At 43.9% G+C, this 12,408-nt stretch overlaps 1 protein-coding gene across 1 annotated transcript; it reads right to left on the bottom strand.

Moving 5' to 3' along the window:
• Positions 1-4,791: 4,791 nt before the first annotated feature.
• Positions 4,792-6,063, bottom strand: LOC125316628. The gene has a single exon (XM_048285442.1). The coding sequence runs from the start codon at positions 6,061-6,063 to the stop codon at positions 4,792-4,794; it is 1,272 nt and encodes a 423-aa protein (XP_048141399.1).
• Positions 6,064-12,408: the final 6,345 nt, after the last annotated feature.

Here is a 12,408-nt window from a genome sequence, read left to right as displayed (position 1 = left end):
GCATCGGCCATGACATACGGCCCTAAGCCGTTTTTCATCGATCAAATTTAACTGGTCCATCCTCCGTTGGACACAATCAGCCTCGATCGGCTTGACTTGAGATAGGACCCGCAAAGAAGGAATCTCCACCTCGACTGGTAACACTGCTTCCATCCCATATACTAGAGAGTACGAGGTTGCCCCAATAGATGTTCGGATCGAGGTCCGATACGCCATGAGGGCAAATGGCAACCTCTCATGCCGATCACGATAATTCTCAGCTGTCTTAGCTAAGATCTTCTTAACGTTCTTGTTGGCTGCTTCCACTGCCCCGTTCATCCGGGGACGGTATGGCGAAGAGTTCAGATGCTTGATCTTGAATTCCTTGAACAGATCATCGACTTGCTTGTTGTTCGAGTTTGAACCGTTGTCGGTGATTATGGCTTCGGGTGAACCGTATCGCGCGATAATGTCTCGACGGATGAATTTCACGACATTACGAGCCGTGATCGCCAGGTATGATGTAGCTTCAATCCATTTAGAAAAATAGTCAATGGCGACAAGAATAAATCGATGCCCGTTAGATGCTTTAGGATTAATAGGACCGATCACGTCAATGCCCCACATAGAAAATGGCCATGGTTCGGACAACCGATGCAGCTTGTTCGAAGGAACGTTAATCCTATCACCATGAATCTGGCATTTGTGACAGCTTCGGACATGTTGAATACAATCACTCTCTAAGGTGAGCCGGTAATAGCCCAACCTCATGATCTTCTTGGCTAGCATGTGTCCGTTCATGTGCGGACCACAAATTCCTTCATGCACCTCCATCATCGGGCGGATCGCTTCGGTGGAATCTATACACCTTAGAAGGACTGAATCGAACGACCGTTTGTATAAACTCTCTCCGCTCGGGAAAAATTTCGAGGCCATCTTCTTTATGTACCTTTGGTCGGACGCGGTACTTTTCTTGGGAAACTCCCGCTTCCGAATGTAAGTCTTGATATCGTGGTACCATGGCTTGCCATCGGGTTCATCGGTCATAGCCATACAATATGATGGCTTCCTTAGTATCTCGATCTTTAACGGCTCAACCTCAAGTCCATTAGTGACTTGTAACATTGAGGATAGGGTAGCCAAAGCATCGGCGAACCGATTGTGAGTTCTAGGCAAATACTCGAACGAGATATCGTGAAACTCCTCTACTAATTCATCCGGATACTCGTGGTATGGCAGCGGTTTGGCGTCCCGGGTTTTCCATTTTCCAACTGTTTGGAGGATAATCAACGCCGAATCCCCAAATACCTTGAGTCGAGTAACCTCCATCTCGATTGCGGCCTGTAAATCGAGGATACATGCCTCATATTCTGCTATGTTATTTGTGCATGGAAATACCAACTTCGCTGCCACGGGATAATGCTGACCACCGGGGGATATTAGGACCGCTCCAGTGCACGATCCGGATAAATTTACAGCTCCGTCAAAATACATGGTCCAGATGTAATCCTCCACCGACATGATTCAATCCTCAGAATGATAGGCATCATCATCTCGCCCCGGATTTTCGGCTAGGACATCCGCTATAACCCGTCCCTTGATTGACTTTTGGGACAAATATTGAACATCAAACTCGGAAATGAGGATTTGCCATTTGGCGAGTCTACCAATCAAGGCGGGTTGATTTAGCAAGTATTTGATAGGATCGCACTCTGTCACCGAAAGCACCTGGTAATGCAAGGTATATTGTCGCAGCCTGTGCAATACCCGGACTAACGCCGCACATGTTTTCTACGATTCGGAGTACTTCATTTCCGAAGCTGTGAATTTCTTGCTCAGATAATAAATGGCTTGTTCTTTTCCATCCTCCTGCCTTTCTTGGGCTAACATGGCGCCCAAAGACTCACTATGGATTGTGAGGTAGAGGATTAAAGGTTGCCCCGGCTTTGGAGGAACAAGCACGGGTGGATTCATGAGATGCTGCTTCAGCTTCTCAAAAGCTTCCTCACATTCGCTATCCCATTCGACTAGCGCATTCTTCTTTAACAGCTTGAGGAACGGCTTAGCGGTTTCTGATAACCGAGAGATGAATCGAGCAATATAGTTTAGCCTACCCATCAAACTTCGAACTTCTTTAACCGTCGTCGGCGGCTTAAGCTCACGAATAGCCTTGACTTTAGAAGGGTCGACTTCAATACCCTTACTGCTTACCACGAATCCGAGCAGCTTGCCCGAGCTTGTCCCAAAGACACACTTGGCGGGGTTGAGGCGTAACTTGAACTTTCGGAGTCCGTCGAACAATTTCTTTAGCGTTTTGACATGATCTTCTCCATGCCTTGTCTTTGCTATCATGTCATCGACGTAAACCTCAATCTCATTATGCATCATGTCGTGGAAAAGGGCAACCATGGCTCGTTGGTAAGTAGCTCCAGCGTTTACGAGACCGAACGGCATCACCCGGTAATGGAACATTCCCCATGGTGTGGTGAAAGTGGTTTTCAACTTATCATTGACATTCATCGGGATCCGATTGTACCCGGAGAAACCATCCATGAATGAAAACAATTTAAACCCCACACTACTGTCAACGAGTACGTCGATATGCGGGAGAGGAAAATCATCTTTAGGACTGGCCTTATTCAAATCTCGATAATCGACACGGACCCGAATACGGCCGTCTTTCTTCATGACAGGGACTATGTTAGCGACCCAATCGGAATATTCTGTAGTCTCGATGAATCCTACGTCGAGAAGCTTCATGACCTCCTCTTTAATCTTCTGCACCAATTGCAGTGCGGCCCTCCGCGATCTTTGCACCACCGGCTTAGCCGAAGGATCGATCGGCAAGCAATGTTCGACAATGGAACGGTCAAGACCGGGCATATCTGCATAGGACCGGGCGAAGATGTCTTGGTAATCCCTCAAGAGGTTGGTCGGACGTTCAGCTACGTCCTTAGGAAGGTTTGCCCCGATCTTAACTTCTTTAGGGTTTTCCGCATCGCCCGGGTTGATGGAGATAGTTTGTTCACCGGTCAAAGGCTTGATCTCCTCATGTTGTTCGAAATCCCGACGAATTTCCTCATAATCTAGACTGGACTCATCTAGGTCGTATACTTCTGAATCCACTGGGTTTCCCTCCTCATGTATCCCCCTGAAACATAAAGTAACAAAATCAAGAGGACAAACAGGGCTTAATATTTCATTCATTTTTCAAAAGTTGAGTGTCTCCTTTGAAAAATTTTGTTTTCGAAAACCTTGGGGCGAGAATTCTTGAGAAGCCCAACCCTCGGTGCTTACCATAGATGACAGATTATTTGATCGTTGGTTATCGTCATCGGGTTGGTTTGGGGATACTTCGACAAGATTCAAAGAATTTAATGAAGAACATCTGTAATTTTATTGATAATAAAATCAATGAATTACATCTTATTGAAAAAGAAATTGAAAAGTGCGACATAAAACTGAAACGAGAATCCTAAGAAAGTGATGCAACCTAGACTCCTAAAAACTAGAATATCCCACGCAGGGGATTGCATAAATGTAAAGGTGTTACTCCGAATCTAAACCCTCCAATGGATCGTCGAATATAGCATTGACGGATGGCCTTAGGGGTCTAGGTAGCATGTAAGGCTCCTCTTCGGGTGTTCCATCAACTTGCATGGGATCCTTAAATACGGCAGCAATGGTTAAATCATCAAACCATCCAGCAAGATCGGGGACTCCATCATCACCTTCATCGTCGTCTAGGTCCATCGGTTCAACCACAGCATCTTGGTCCTTCAAGGAGTCGGGGAAGACAATCCCTAGGTCATCTTCAAATTGAGCTGTCTCATTGTAACCGGCGACTACTCCAAATGATCGGAAGGTGGTGTACAAAGGTGGTGGCAAAGGACTACATTCCGCCTTACCGCGACCCATCGCACGTCGCTTACCATGTCTAGGACGGCCACGTCCTTGGAATCCCAAACCAGCTGTATGGGACTGGCCTTTAAGTTGAATTGGGTTGCGGATCCCTTGGCCATGCCGACCCAAACCCTTGCCAGGCTCAAAACCATTACCGATCATTACCTTAGCTACCATAAGAGAGGTAGTTGATATTTCAGGAACGGGTAAGGGACTTTCCGGCGACGCATGAATGGTCCGTACTAGCTCAAAAGCATGGTAAGAATCTTCTTCATTATGAGCCGGCTCGATGTAGGGGATAGCCGTTTCGTTGAAGATTCGATGATCTTCCTCGCCATGGACGATCACTAACTTCCGCTTGACCACGAACTTGATCTTCTGATGAAGGCTTGATGGAACAAGACCCGCATTGTGAATCCACGGACGTCCTAGCAAGAGGTTGAATGCAGATGGGATGTCTAACACTTGGAACAAGACATCGAACAGAGATGGTCCAATCTGGATCTCGAGATTAATTTGCCCCATAACGTTTTTTTTCATACCGTCAAAGGATCTGACCGAGGTTTTGGCTGCCCGCATCCTAGCCAAGTCAACTCCCGGGCGGTTCGGTGTAGCTAGGGAACAAATATTCAATGCCGACCCATTATCAATGAGGACCCGAGCCACATAAGTCTGTTTGTGCTTGACCGTTATGTGCAAGGCCTTGTTGTGGCCTCGTCCCTCAACAGGGATCTCATCATCAGCAAATGCAACATGATCTTTTAGAAGGATGGTCCCAACGAAATTCTCCAACTTATCATGATCAATGTTTTCAGGCACATGAATTTGGCCTAACACCTTCATCGGGGAATCCCGATGTTTTTCGGACGATCGTAAGAGCTCAAGTAGAGAGACCCGAGCCGGCAACTTTCAGAATCGATCAACAATGTTGTACTCACTTGTCTTGATCACAGCAAAAAATTCCTTTGCATCCTTTTCAGCTACCCGCTTGGCGGGCTGATCATCATTATAAGCACGTCCGGACCTTGTTATCAAGGCAAGGTCATAGGACCAAGGAACCGCCTTGCCATCTTTATAAGGAAAAGGCTCGGGGGAAGTAATCACCGGAGTCTCGGGTATAACAATTCCGAGTTCATCATCTATTGCGTCCTCCAAGGCGGGCATATCGGCTAACTCCGGATCACTCTTAATTAGACTAGCCACGTCGGCTTCTACTGCTTTAACCTTTGGAGAAGATTCAGATTGAGATAGAGCCAAAGCAGCGAATTCTTGATCCCAGTCAATTACAATCTGAGATATAGTGGCTACTACCTCGGTTTGATTCGCCCGGACTATCAACCCGTTCTCCATAAGAGTTGAGATTCTTTCTTCCAGCTGGCCGAACGATACTATTTCTCCAACCTGATAATAGCCTGCTCTAACCAGAGCATTGAAAATGTCAACCACCCGGATCTTAAAAACACCTCTTCGTCCGCCTTCGTAACTAAAGACAGCATTAACCTTGCTTGAGTGATCCGGCAAAGGATTATTCTTGGTATTTGGCTGACTATTGTTTTGAAATGAAAATGCTTTGGAATCGAGCAAGTCTTGAATGCGGTGTTTCAACACATAACAGCCATCTGCATCATATCCGGGTTCACCACAATGGTAGTCACACTTCTTTGAAGGGTCATACCTTGGTGAGTTCGTGTTACCAAGTCGTAGAGGTTCGGAAGTCAGAAGCCCTTTCTTACGTAAGACCGCAAGCACCTGTGACGGGGTCCCGTGTAGAGGAGTAAATTGCCGAGGAGGACGTAAATTTCCTTTTTGCCGTTGTGCACTAAAGTTGCCCTGCTGCTGGTTAGGGATCTGCACGACCGGCACCCGGGCCATGGGTTTTCGGGCATAGGTCATGTTAACCTGTGAGACAGGCTCTTTGTCTTTCTTTGCCGTGAATCTCTTGGTACTAGTGGCAACATCTCCGTACCAACCTTTCTTCATACCGCTCTCAATCTCCTCAGCCATCGCGATGAGGTGACCGAACGACGTCGCAGCAGATCCAAGGATTCGTGACCGCATCGTCCGAGGTAAAGTGGAGACAAACAATTTCATGAGCTCTCGCTCAGGGGGTACCGGCTTTAGGCGAGATGCCACATTCCTCCACCTGGTGGCGTCCTGCTTAATCGTCTCTCCTTTCTTCATCTCAAGCTGCTCAAGATCTTCTCCGGTGGTGAGCACGTCTAAGTTAAAGCTAAAGTGTTTGACGAAAGCATTAGCCGCCTTCTCCCAATCATCCATCCGATAGATCTCGTAGTCCGTATACCATCTCATGGTAGCTTCCTTTAGACTAGCCTGGAAAGTCTGAACCATGAGGGGACCGTTGGTCGCATGCTTGTTCATTCTTGCCTGATACATCCGGACGTGCTGGACCGGGTTGGAAGTCCCGTCATACTTCTCGAAATCGGGCATCTTAAACTTCTCCGGCACCGTGACCTTTGAAAAGACAGATAGGTCAATCCGGGGTATGTTGTGCGTTCCTTCCATCTCACGGATTCGCTGCTCCATTTGGGCCAATGACTTGGCCATTTCAACGGACGATCCCATAGCCACGGGGCTGGCTTGGGAGATGAGAGCTGGTGATGGGGCGCTTAAGCTAGCGCCCGTAATGACAACATCCTCTAGCGGCATGGTGTAACCAAGGACATGCTCGGAAGCCTTCTCGGGATTGCTTGCGGGAAGAGTCGGAGAGACAGCGTTCTGAGGTGTCGGATCGGTCGGGTGCTTAGCAGAAGCAACAGTAGCAGCCATCATACGTTCCATCATCCGGCTCATCATACCCTCAAACCTCTGGTTCATAGCCTCGAATTGCTCTCGCAGAGCTTCTTGGACCGCGTTGTTGATTTCAGCCTTGTCCGCCATTTTCTTAGCCACCGATCGGGTAATGTGTGGAGGATCCGTGATAAATTACCTGCAAAGGAGGGTCATATGAGGAGTATAATGCGTGAGAGACGTCGAGTCGATCCATGGCTATACTAGACTCATGAGCACTTGACTCGTGACCTTGACTTGCAGGTTCCAGCCACGTCGGGTTTCGGGAATTTATTCATGAAAAATCATCCGATTGTGAAAATGGTGTGAAAATTTACCAGCTTATAGAAAAGAGACTGATTAACAACTTTTGTGTTGGATGATCGAGCTAGATCTAAGTGGATCAAATCAGTTTAATGCATCTTTGTGAAAAATTAAGTTCAGAAACTGTTTCGTCCACCTGTTGTTAAAAGAACGAAGGACCACTTTAAATGGTGAATTTAATTCCGAAATTTTTCAGGCTGTTAATTGAAACATAGATCAACAACTTTCATGTTTGGTAATTTAACAATACGGCACGTTTACTAGTAGTAAATCGCAAAATGAATCTGTAGTCTGAGAACGTGTCAAATTCCAGCCTGCCTGACTCCGGCCATTAATTCCATAAAAAATAGAAAACACGATGGATCGTCACGAAATTTTTTGAATAGATGGTTCAAGATCTTACAAACATTTTTTATTTGAAGCCCAGAAATTGAATCTGACTTGAAAGGGGTATAAAAATTCGTGCAACTCAGCAAGGTCAGAATGAGAACAAAACTGTTTTATTAATCTGAGAGTGTAATCACAGGATAACAAGCCTGACATCTGACGAGATTCCCCTAACATAAGACCTAGGAAAATAAAGAACATGACAAGACATCGGAAAGAAAATAATTAAATGCAAGACGAATAATCGAATGACTCGACGACAAGACGATCTCGATCTATGACTTCAGGGAAGCAAGTCTATCCTTCAAACGTTTATTTGCAGTGGTCAACTTTGAGATAGTGCCCTCGGCTTCCTCCAACTTCCGCTTAAGCTCCTCATTCTCGGCCCGACGAGAGGTTGTGACCGACACTATAGGAATCTTCGGTTGGATTGCCTTGGGAATCACGTGCTTCTTGATGTAAAGCGCCGTAGCATGATACGCTTTCTCGTTGCCCGATAAGACTTTCGTCGGTAGCTTGAGCTTGGTCGGTCGGCAAAAGTCCCATAGGGAACGGACGGTGATCACTGCCTGCTCATGTTCCGGGACACTCTGAGTAAAATCGAACTGGACTCGGTCGGCATCAAGAGGTGGTGGCAATGTCTGAACCACTCCATATTGGCGGGCCACACGAATGGGGTGATACTCGGTCGCTCCAAGAAATCCGAGCAAAGGGATAGGCTTTTGGCCCCCGCTCGCCAATCTAGCATTCTCTACTTGGAACCAACTTGCTTGCCATCGGAACCCTCTTGGACGCGGATCCGTTAAAAGCAATACCCAATCCGAAAAATGATAATCCGGAATCTCCTCTTGTTTATTTTTAAAAACAGTAATGGGGTGGGAAAAATTTCTAATTTTCTCAACTGAGACGAGATGCTTGCATGGCCTAATATGTGATAAAAACCAGATAAGCAAGAGATCGGCCGATGCTTGCAAAATGTTCCCCTTTTTTGTTTGAATTTCGTGAGGGAGATAAAAGTCTCAGCCAAGACAGCATGGACTAAGTTTCTCCCATCACATATTTGTTGAACAACAAAAGCAACATGAGGATTGAGGAAGTTCTGAAAATATGGGAAAATGACCATTCCAAAGAAAGCCAACAGAAAAATTCTGCCCTTTTGAATAGGAGATGCCTCATTAAAGCATTTTTCTACGAAAGAAAACGGGCAATTCCCACGTCCGCCTTTCAAAATCTTGCGAATTTCTTCTACTTTGATTCTCAAAAAATCGGCTAGTGCTATAGTAGGATCTAGCCCAATAGGCGGACTAATCAACTCCGCATCCACAGGTTTTCCGATAAGCATGCTATATTCTTCCAGAGTAGGGGTAAGCTCATGCTTACCGAAGATAAACGTCGAGGTATCGGGACTCCAGAAGTGAGTGAACGCATGAACTATCCCCACACGAATCTTGATATCCAATATCGGCATCAATCGCCCAACTCTGGATTCAACATATGCACGGGCGGTGTGGTCGAGTCGGGTCGACCACTCGCTCAAGTCTGACTTCGGTGCATCCAGAATCCAGATATTCTTAGGATTATCCTTGCTTCCCATGATCAAGACAGAGACTCGACAACCCTAATTGCCATGGACCAACCCAAAATAATAAATGAAAAATGAGTAAATTACAAGACGAAACCTAAGAATTTGCCATGAGGGACCACAATCACAACCACATGCGTATGGATGCAAGTTAATTGATTAATGGTGTTTTCAAAATGAGATTCCAAAAACGGACCGTACCAATGGGGTTTGGTCGGGTCTAATTTCCAAAATTTCGAATATGGTCGAGATTCTACCCGTGCCATGGGGGTATAGCTAGGGGAGAAATCTCCAACACGAAAGAAATTGTCGGGATCGGGGACGGGGTCGCCCGTACCTCGGCGGTGAGGTCGGGGAGATACCCGCGCGATACCTTCCTAGTTACTAGCAATCCGGGTCCGATCGCGGTGACAATGCCATGCAAATGGAATGCGAACATATGGCATATTATACAAATCAGGAATAAAATTAAATTATACTACCCCGCAAAACAAAGGTTAGTAACATTTAAATTTATCCCGCTAAACTATATAACACCTAAATAATCAAGGAAATAAAGCCAATCAAAAGAAAATCATCGCAAGAATTCGGCCTAAGTCTTCTTGAAAAACAATGAAATTTTCGAAAATTCAAAAGTCATCCTTTAAGATCAATTCTTTCGAAAAATTTCAAGTTTTTACTCCCCAGTGAGTCGCCAAGTCTGTCGCGACCAAAAATTCGGGTTGAATTCCGGGTTAATGAATTACCAAATTAATTAAATGAATTAATTAACCTAGCCTGAGCTCTCCCAAGCTCTACCAATTCGCAACTTAAGTTTACATGATTTCAATCAAAGGATTTTCGAGTTTTGGAGCCGCCACTAATCTTTTTTGGAAGGTAGATTAGATACCTAAATAAAGTATGGGAGAATACTTTATTTTCTGCTAACCAGAGTTTTAGGTTCGGAGACTTGATTATGTTAATTTTTCAATTAACACCCTTTCGGTACCATTCTTGTGAAAATTTTCTTGATTGGCAAATCCGATTGATTTCAATGAATGAATTTAGGTGCAATTTATTTTTGGGTTTTCTTGATTAGATGAATGCTATGCAACTATATGAAATGAGTGATGATGATATTGAGAAAATGTATTTTGATGCATATAAAGGAAAGTGAATTCTAACTACATGATGTGCAACATAAAAACTAACCTATATGACATGCAAGATGATTTATTTACATGTAGTATAGTAAAAAAAATTGCATGAATGACTTATAATAATGCATGACAAATTAGACTATATGAAATGCACATGGAATGTCATAACCTTTTAATGAATTTTCGGTTTTATGATTTTTGTTCCGACAATTAACACAAATTAATTAGTCAAAATCCAATTTATATTAAGAGTCTTCTTAAGATGTAATTTCCGAAAAAAATTCATTTAAGGTCAAGACATGATGATTTTTTTATGATTTTTATGATTTTTTTAATGAAAAAAAAAATCAAATAAGAATATAATAAACCTTGAGCATAATACACCTTATAATCCGAATTTTTCCGATGAGTTCGCCGTGCCCGGGAGGTGGGGTCGAAGGTGATTTATTCACGTCGTACCCGGGGGTGGGGTCGATAGTGAATTTATATATTATGAAATTTGTCGGTCCGGTCCCAAAGTTATGGGATAGGTTAGACAAATTCATGTGCGGATGACGTCGTACTTCGGGGGTAAAGTCAGATAGTCATCCACAATACACATATTCCGAGGGACAAGGCACAAGGGAGCATGTATTATACTCAAGGTAGATTATAAAAATATTTGAATTAGAATAAAGTATTAAAAAAAATGATGTTCGGCCAACTAGGGATAGGTGCCGAAATTTTAAAGGGGATAAGCCCCTATCCGCAAAGGATATTCATATCTTTCAATTTTAAGAAAAATTATCTCTTGAGATTTGGAACGAAAGATTTTATGGATAACTATCCAAACCTAAAAGATATGATCAGGAACCAAATTATATTCAAATCAAATCACGTGATATACAAAGATATGCCAATATCCCAAAGCCGAATTCAATGATACTCGAGATATTCACAAGATAACTTCCGATTCAGATTTTTTAAAATTAGATAACAATTTCATCATATCCGAAAATCTCATTCATCTAAACATTCAAATTATGTAGTCAACTTTCAGAATATCTTGAGATAGAGATGTTACCTAATTCAAGCTTGAATTGAAAACTTGCACGCCAAACTTGGATGATTGTACCAATCGGCTACGGGATGTTGCACACCAAGGATGGTTCAGCCAACACCAATCTGACGCTCGATGGAACACAGTTGCAGCAGCAAAATCAAGCTTTAATTATCACACAAAAAAAAAAAACCGAGGGAATCGCCCAAAACAATCTCAAAGAGTAGCTAATTTGGCACCGAACAGTGAGGAATTCGGACACCGAGCTGTGATGGAAATAGCAGCGATCAATAGCGAAACCAAGGCCAAACAGCAGAGAATCGGCCTTGACCAGTGGGGATGCGTCGGTTCAGGGATGCAGCTATACTTGCGACTAATTTGATCCCGTTGTAGGGACACAGATCAGCTTGTCTTTGGTCAAAGATGCTGCAGGACTCGCGGGGACAAGAGCACGCCTGGATGCGTTAGACCTCTCCTGCATGTGCATCGATGGAACCCCACAAAGTTAATTAGAGAATCTGCTGAGTTAATATTGCTTCACTGCTCGAGCCTTGACCAATAACTTGGAATTGGTTGATCATCAGGAACCTCTACGCTATTTCTTCATCATCTTTTCTGAGCTAGACAGCGGCTACGTTGGACTGAAGCTCTCCTCTTCCTCTCTATTTTCTCTGGAAATTTTCTGAGCGTGTGTCAATGTGAAATCTTTTTTTTTTCCAACGTGAACGCAACCTTGTATTTATAGAACTTGTCTCGACAATCCTAGTAGGAATAGGAGTCAATTTGGATCGTTGGATAGAGAGTTCTAGTTAGAACGGGATCGAATGTAAGCCTTAGATTTTAAGAGTCCGTATCCACCAAAACTTTCTGTTATTTGCAGCCAATTAGTGATAAAATCTTAGTTAAGATAAGACTCTTTAAATAAATTTTGAATTTTGACCTTAAAAGAGTCCTAATCTAACTAAACACCTATCAATTTCGGCCAAATGAATGAGGAGGGCGAAATGGGCTACTGTTCAATGTTTTATGGGCTCGTTTTGTGATCCCGTACTCACTTGGACCTTAACTAATAAAATGGGTAATTAATTAAGGCCTTTTTGCAATTTTAAGAGCTCAAATGGGCTGTTTTGAGTCCAAAATTATAGTAAAAAATTCTGCACCCTCTCTAGTGACTTTCGAGTCGATTTTAACTCGGTCGTCCATTGGGAAAGTGCTCAATTGACTCATCTCTGGCCCTAGCCGACATGATGTACACTTGACCGACGAAA

Source organism: Rhodamnia argentea, chromosome 9 (assembly GCF_020921035.1).
Source record: "Rhodamnia argentea isolate NSW1041297 chromosome 9, ASM2092103v1, whole genome shotgun sequence".
Taxonomy (NCBI): domain Eukaryota; kingdom Viridiplantae; phylum Streptophyta; class Magnoliopsida; order Myrtales; family Myrtaceae; genus Rhodamnia; species Rhodamnia argentea.
Note: the sequence above shows the minus strand (reverse complement) of the source record. Positions and strands in the feature narration are given on the sequence as shown.

Coding starts and splice junctions, on each gene's coding strand:
- LOC125316628 (XM_048285442.1), bottom strand. CDS start 6,063: ATGAAGAAAGGAGAGACGATTAAGCAGGACGCCACCAGGTGGAGGAAT.